The 8559-nt window shown below is 43.1% G+C and overlaps 1 protein-coding gene across 1 annotated transcript; it reads left to right on the top strand.

The window, feature by feature from the left end:
- The first annotated feature begins 7063 nt into the window (after positions 1 to 7063).
- LOC121880286 (zinc finger BED domain-containing protein 5-like) lies at positions 7064 to 8089 on the top strand. The gene is made up of 2 exons (XM_042387442.1): positions 7064 to 7250; positions 7536 to 8089. The coding sequence occupies exons 1-2, from the start codon at positions 7064 to 7066 to the stop codon at positions 8087 to 8089; spliced, it is 741 nt and encodes a 246-aa protein (XP_042243376.1).
- The last annotated feature ends 470 nt before the right edge of the window (positions 8090 to 8559 follow it).

The raw sequence follows: 8559 nt of genomic DNA on the forward strand, positions 1-8559 counted from the left end.
GTCATAGCTGGATGATCGTCATACTCGATTCCGAGTGACAGCAAAGTAGTAGTAGTAATGTAGAAACCAAATTATAGTAGATCTTCGGATGGGTCCTTGTTAACCTTTTTACTAGTTTGATACAGATCCCTTTATATCCAGCCTTTTATACCTTTCCTTGAATCTGTATTATGTCAATTCTGATATTTTCTAGGTTGTCCTTGTATGTTGAACTTATTCGAAACTTTTTGAGAATTAACTTACATTACCAGGAAAACGTTAGTTGGTATAGGAATGTAGGTAGATTTGTGAAACAATATTCATTCTCCACGAACCCATGCTGTGATGTCTTAATAAGTTTGTACTCGGTCAGGAGGTGAATGACAGTGTCTCTCTAAATTCTCTCGAAGAATTTGCAGACATAATTTTGTGATTAGACTGATTGGTCAACAGTTTCCTGCTGCCCTCCTACCGCCCAACTTGACGATCAGGGATGGAATTTCGTAATGCAAAGTCTGTAAGTACTTCCCCTTCATCCAGGGAGTTTGTAAACAGTAGTGTCAGTGACGTTCCTTACTCACTGGTTACATATGTTATCACCCTTTTCTGTGCTATCTTTAGACCGTGATTGGTTTTCTCTTAGTTAATTTTCCGCCCCTGTAGTATATTGTACAACCTCCACTGCATCTTGTGTGGATACTATTGTATGAATTTATTTGGGGTATCTGCTGTCTGTTTTCACCTGTTAGAACCATGTCGGTGTCATCTTTCACAGGTCCTTTTACCTTATTAATTTACCTTTTTTGTGTATATTGTATAATCTCTTTGGTCTTCCTCTCACTACCGTGCACACAACAGTACTGTCATAAATCTTCACTTTCCACCCTTACATGTTATGATCTTACGTTCTTACCAACTTAATACCGTAGCGCCACACATTCTTTCTACATCCTAATTTATCATCTTATCAACCTTACGAAATCTAATACCATTAAGCAGGTTTTCTATGACTGCTGCTCGTGGTTTTGATCTAACACTAAAATTAAACAAGTTCGATAACCATATACTGTATAAGGAGTGGAATAAACAGCCCTCTTTCACACTCCATACTTAAACTCTTCTCATAAATGAAGGTTGTCAGGGATCGATTTATTGCACTTCGTTACATTATCATTAACCCGCTTTACATATCCATCTTCGCTTAAAGGACGAAATTTTCAAGCAATCATCAGTGTAATTTAGTGTAATAATGGCGTGTAAAAAGCTTTCCTTAGTCCTTGTGCAATATATTTACTCTAAAAAAGTAATTAATTAATTATTTATTTTAAATACAGTGTATGGACAGACTAGCAGTAAAGACGATATATAAATAATGAGATGCTTACATTAATTTACATATATTCATTATTTCTTTAATTCTTCCAAAAAATATCCTTCTATAGCTTCATTTTTGTCATCTATTACGATTAAAACGTCTCTTATTCCTTGAACCGAAATCCTCACTGTACATAAGTCTGTTATTTAAAGAGTCTATATGGGCAAGATGCACCCGTGTAACGTAGGCGTCACGTGAGAGAGGGCAGGGGGAGGAGCAGCGCACTCGACGATCAATACACAACTGAACCTCCCTCTCTCATTACCACCAACAAAGCTTTATGTGAGCTGGCTGATACATGTTTTGGTGACTTGCATTGGATACTTTTAGTCTATGGCTGGACTGTCAACAGGTCGTCCAGGTACTTAGATGACCATATCCAAGTCGTTCTTGTAGTTGGATGGTCAAGTACGGCCTGTACTTGGATGGTCAAGTACAGGTCTATATCTGGAAGGTCAAAAATACCCTGTAAAATCTTAAGATAAACATTTTAAATATAATAAATAAGGTGAGGATGTACATGGAATACAGCTATGGGTACAGTTCTTGGGTTCAGACAAGTAATTCTTGATATGGACTTCCCTTCTTCAGCACGGGTTGCAGTGTGAACCCTTACCTATCCGGCTGCATTTAGAAAAGTATTTACATTATTTTTTTCATCTATATTATTATGTAATTTAGATCATATAGGCAACGAAAAGCAAATATAGTGATAGAAGGAAATTATCGTAATGAGTTGATAGTTTTCATTACTTACACTTTATTTTGTTCTCATAACCAGTTACTTGGAATAAGGTCGAATGATTAAACATAAATATAGTGCAAAATTTCAAGTGAGTGATGATCACATTTTTTAGCTGTAGTGTATTTTATTTGACCCCGTTCAAGGTGTGTGTGTTAAGAACTACTGATCATCGATATTTTGGTTAATGGAATGACTGGAGGGCAGGGACCAACTTCAAAGTCATGACAAATGCGATATCTGACATTGGCTTGCACATTAGGCTATAATTGGCTTGCTCACTAGGATATAGTTATTATAGTAGGTTTGATCGCTGTCTGGTTGCTGTCTGGTTGTGTCATAATGAGGATGGCGGCACAGTCGCAGGTGCAGAACCCAGATGGTGTGCACCCTGGCAGGAGAACCCTCAATAATACACAATAGTGCTTCACAATCACATGTTACACAATCTCCAGCTGAGGCCTACAATGAAGCCCCCCACCCCACTCCTCGGCCTTAGAGGATATTACCATACTAGACGATGAGTCACACGCACATGGTAAGACAAATAAATGGATCACTTAAGCTCATGAGCCAGCAAGGTGAGAAGGCACTTTTATTTTTTAAAGTTTTTTTACCTAACTTTGAAGATCTCGGAATTCAGAGAGTTGCGTGTGGTTGGAATCGACACATGTGTGTAGAACTTATTAAATAACCATTACCCAAATAAAAACAAACAACGATGGCTGGTGTATCGCTCATCAAAGAGCAACACAACTTAGTTCAGTTACTCCTGTGTGTGACCGTCAGCTCTCGTCCACCTTGTTATGGTTTAATTTTGGGCCAAATTATATATTGTTACATGTCTTTGTCGTTTGATGAATTGATATTCACCTCACATAAACATTGTGATTACTCCATATATAGCAAACAAACTGGAAAATAGATTATCGCGATGCGTTATGTACAAATACAGCGGCGTGGAACTGAGCGGCCATAGATAAACTAAAATCTTGATATAAATAATAAGTAAATAAACGAAATTCTGAAAGATTTGTGCAATTACAAAACACCTTCCTCCATACACACTTTCTCTCCACAAAGAGCCAGACCATCACCAACAATTGTTTTACTGTTGCAGTGTGTACTTGACTATACTGTATGTGTGTGTGTGAGAGAGTGTGTGGATGCTGTGCAATTGACTGTGTATGTGTGTGAGTTAGATCACACAGGGTGGTGTAATGGGTCTAGTGTGGCAGCAATATTTCAGTGTTATGATGCAGGCACTGCTTGCTTCCTCTCGCTTTCAGCTACTGCCGCTGCCTATCCCTCGTGGTGAACAAGAAAGCAACCTTGCGTTAGTCTTCCCCTGCCAGTACACAACCTCTTCACCATCAAGACTCCTTCTGCGCCTCCTCGTGGCGACACACGGTATACGGGTGCCTCGCGGCACCAGGCTAGACCAGTAGGGGATCTCGGAGCAGCGCATGTGGACACGCCCTGGCGCCTACCAACACTGCCCCACTGCGTTGCGAATTAACTTTAGTAGGTATAAGGCTACGAGAAAACCCCAAACGAAAAATCGGAGTGAAGCCCCGCATCAGGGAAACATGCTTACAGAACTCCAGTAAGACTCAGTAGCGGAATAGGCGGAAGAGGTGACTATCATGGGAATCCAATGAGTACACCAGCAGATGAAGGCAGTGCAAGACGGTTAAGCTACTAAGGCGAAACCTGACAAACTGGGCTATCAGCAGTCCATTGCTACTCTTCCTCTCGCCAGTCGTTCCAGCTTGCTGCACCACTGGCACAGGAAAAGGGAGAGCCAAGATGTGTGGTTGTAGCCTGAGCTCCTGCCTCACCACATAAGTCAACTCACGTGTAGTCATCATGCAGCTCATCATACTTCTCATCACCATCAAAACCCCTATACCCCCAAAAGTCCTATTGCGACAGATGAGTGGTGACGGGGTTATGCAGAGATGACTACCGGAAGTCTCTAGTCACAAATCTGCACATGGGAGGCATAGATATGATGGTCGTTTATGCACTGGGATCTAGGCAACAGTGCAATCCGGTCCTGCCTGTGCGACTGAGCAGCTCTTCTCAGGGGCCACTCTGCTCACCCCACATGGGGAGTGGGCTTGAAATGGTGCTCTAAACATAGCCTGCCTAAATAATCAACTTTATTGTGCAACATCACAGAAAAAAGCAAAAACAACCCATACAAATTGTTATGGTCGCTGCCTAGAATGTAAGGGCCCCTCTGGATACTGGCACAAATGAGCATCCTGAGAGATGAACCGCCCTTGTGGCAAAAGAGTTGTCTAGGTATAACATCACCATCGCAACCATTAGTGAGTCCCGGTTCCCAGACGAGGATCGACTCAGAGAATGGTGACTCCAATGCCAGAGTTGGAAGAGATGCTGACATATGGCAGGGAATCATAAGGAGAAACGTAGCAGGTAAGTATAATCCCAATGGCCTACTCCTCTTCAGCAAGTATGCTGCACACAACCTCACTATCACCATTCGAGGCAACAGCCACGATCCAAACACTGACATCTCATTGACTGCATTATTGACAAAGAAAGATATCGCCGAGATGTCCTCATCATCCGAGACATGTGTGGCTGAGACCACTGTCATGCTGATCGATGGCAGGTCAGAACCAAAGTCTCCCTTCACGTCACCCCAAAACGGTGAAAGCAACACGCATCTAGAAAAGGCTTTAACACTAAGCAACTGGAGGATCCAGCTGCAGTACATACTTTCAGAGAGCAGCTCAACGATGGGCTGATAAACACCTCAGCAACAAACAACCAAAATCCGAGTGCCAAATGGGGTCTCATCAAAGCTGTCATCACAAAACCCTGCAACGAGACCCTCAGCCAAATCAAAAGAAAACACCAGGATTGGTTTGATGAAAGCGACCCGAAAATCGAAATACTCGTCAGTAGTAAACATGCTGCTGTCATTGACTGGCAGAACAACCCTAAGTCTCGGACCAAAGCTGATACCTTCCTCGAGAAGAAAGTGGCGACCCAGTGCGATCTTTGTAAACTAATGAACGAATGGTGGAAAAATATGTGAAATGTAAAAATTTATGGATCAGCACATGATGGGTGAATTTTTCAATTCCATTAAATACCCCATTTCCCAACCCTGGGATCGCCAAGCGTTTTTCTGGGGTCGCGAAGCAGTTCTGCCACTTCATGGAAAATTCCCACAAATCTGTAGGAAAATAGGCCTACGTGGGAGGTGTTGAATGAAATTTGATGGATTTCGATATAAATCTGTGTGATTTCGTGGGGGAAATTAGCTAAGGTGCATGGGAATTTTCGTTCTTAGAAGTGGCAACACCGTCTCCAAGCCCTACGCCGTCCTACGGCCTACGGCCCTAGTGTATCATACAGGTTCAGTTCCCGAATCTGAGATGTTGCCAGCATATATTTATATGTTACTACTAAAAACAAGTATTTGCTGAATTCTCAGGTACATAAAATACTTATGTAATATTGGTTGAATGATTTGGAGATATTGTTAAATACTGCTGATAAGGTGGCGAATTTTTTCTTGCGTATTATTTCATAAATATAATGCACTAACCGCCAACCCCCGCCAACCCTGAATCACACGTGTTTCCCCTCAGCCAGTCAACCACTCGAGCTGTGGTCGAATGGGAAAGTAACCTGTTCATCTTCTGTTGGTAAGTTAATGTATTTTTACCCGTATATTGAATTGGGAATGTGCTGCATAGGTACACTCAGTGTGTCCTTTTTTAAATGAATATGAAAAAGAAGTGTAGCGTCACCAGAAACAGTGAGGGAGGTGATAGGAAGGGGGTGGGGTGAAGGGAAGGGGATGGGGTGAATGGAAGTGGGGTAGGGTGAAGGGAAAGGGGTGGAGTCTGAAGGGAAGGGATTGGGGGTGAATGGAAGGGGTGGGGGTTGGGGGGAAGGGTGGGGTCTGAAGGAAGGGATTGGGGTGAAAGGGGTGGGGGGGTTAAAGGAAGGGATCGGAGGGTGAATGGAAGTGGGTGGGGTGTGAAGGGATGAGGATTGGGGTGATAGGAAGGGAGGGGGGGGGAAGGGAAGGGGGTGGGGATGATAAGAATGGGCTGGGGATGATAAGAATGGGTGGAGATGGGGGCTGGGATTGGGGTGACAGGAATGGGGTAGGGGGGTTAAGAGAAGGGAAGGGGGTGGGGTGGTAGGAAGGCGGTGGAGTTGGTAGGAAGGAGGTGGCGGTGAAGGGAAAGGGGTGGAGGGTGAAGGGAAGGGAATGGGAGGTGAATTGAAGCGGGTGTAAGGGTGGAGGGTGAATGGAAAGGGGTGGGGTGAAGGGAAAGGGGTAGACGACGAAGTATTGTACAACAGTATGTCAGTGATACTTGTTGGTTGTTGCACAAGTCGATGCTAATTTTACCTTCCGTACATGTGCGTTGCGTTTTTTTAAATTTGTACCAAAGAGCATCTCTTGCCTGATGCATCAGTAAGCAAGTCTATATTTAATTTCAGAGTCTTCAGTGATGTCCAGAAAGAGGGTGTACAGAGAAGAATTTCTTGACATTGGGTTTACGCTTCTCATCGATCATGGGGTCGAAAAACCTCAATCCGTTATATGTGGCGAAGTGTTCAGTCACGAGTCGCTCAAAGAAAAAAATCTTAGGCGCCATCTCCAGGGAAAACATTCGACGCTGGCAGAGATAGGCTACCAGTATTTTAAGAGGAAAGAAGAACAACTGAAGCGTCAGCGGTTAGACACCCCTATGAACACAGCAGTGATTTCTGTTTGGCAAGCAACAATTGCATCCTATCTGGTTGCAAAAAGAATTGCCAAGTGTAAACAGCTACACACAATTGGGGAAAATTTCGTGAAGACAGCAGTCGTTGATATGGTTCACACTGTTATCGGAGATGATACAGTGAAAAAGATTGAAACTATTCCACTGTCAAATATCACGGTTACCCGATGAATTCAAGAAATGTCAGCAGACATCAAAAAACAAGTAGTAGCTGCCATCAAGGAAAGGGGAAAATTCAGCTTGCAGTTGGATGAGTCAACTGACGTCAGGGACGATGCACAGCTCTTGGTATATGCGCGGTACCAAGGGAAGAGCGACATGGAAGAGAACTTCCTGTTCTGTAAACGACTGGAGACGACAACAACAGGTGAGGATCTGTTCAAGTTGGTTGACAGTTTCATCAAGGAAGAAAACCTAAGCTGGGATCAGTGTTTCAGTGTGTGCTCAGACGGAGCATCGACAATGCTAGGGGCACGTCAAGGTTTCACTGCTAGGGTAAAATAAAACAAGTCAACCCCGCAGTGATAGTGGTTCATTATCTGCTCCACCGGGAAAACCTTGCCTCCCGGAAACTGCCACATGAGCTTAACTCTGTGATGGAAGATGTGATTCAAATAGTAAACTTTATTAAATCATCAGCTCTGAATTCAAGGTAATCAGATGTGCTCTGATATGGGGTCGGAGTATGAACACCTGCTTTACTACTCTGCCGTCAGGTGGCTGTCTCGAGGGAAAGTGCTCCAGAGAGTGTTTGAAATGCGTACACAGGTTGAAATCTTCTTGAACGAGAAGAAACACGCACTGGCATCAAGGCTTTCGGAACCAAGGTGGTTGCTTCAGCTGGCATATCTGGCAGATATATTCTCTGAGTTGAATTTGCTGAACATGTCCATGCACGGAAGGGATGAAACTTATCTCACTTTGTCAGAAAAACTCAAGGCATTCAAGGCGAAGCTGAGATTGTGGAAGGGAAAGATTGAACGGGAGAAAGCTGCGTTCTTTCCACTCTTGAACCTTTTTCTCGAAGATGAAGAAGACGTCTCACTTCTGGACATACAAAATATCATTGTTGAGCATCTTGAGAAGTTGAGTGATGAGTTCGACAGGTATATTCCGGATGAAGAATTGCACGAGAAATATAAATGGGTGCGCAGACCCTTCAATGTCCAAGTCGAAGACCTCTCAGAAGAAGAGTCTTCCATTTAAAGTCTCCAAGAGGAGCTCATCGAAGTACAACATGATGAAACTCTCCTCTTCAACTTTAACCTACAGTCACTCGGCGTGTTCTGAACTGCTGTTAAGAAGGAGAAACCAGTCCTTGGAAGCGAAGCTGTGAAAGTGCTAATGCCATTCGCTACTACTTAATTGTGCGAATCCGGGTTTTCCGCTCTGGCTCTCATCAAAACAAAAAGCAGGAATCAGTTGCAACCTGAACACGATTTGAGAGTAGCACTTTCCACGACTGAGCCACGACTGGAGAAACTTAACAGCCAGATCCAGGCTCAAGGCTCCCATTAGATGAGATTACCCAACTCTGATTTCGAATTTGATCAGAGACATTTTCATTTTTAGTTAGTCTTGTGGGATGTGACAAAACAATAGTATTTCATCTTAACATTGAAGTACATGTTTCATTAAGTTTAAGCCTTCTTTAAAGTTCGTTTAAATGCATATTA

Source organism: Homarus americanus, unplaced genomic scaffold (assembly GCF_018991925.1).
Source record: "Homarus americanus isolate GMGI-L3 unplaced genomic scaffold, GMGI_Hamer_2.0 scaffold20930, whole genome shotgun sequence".
Lineage (NCBI taxonomy): Eukaryota > Metazoa > Arthropoda > Malacostraca > Decapoda > Nephropidae > Homarus > Homarus americanus.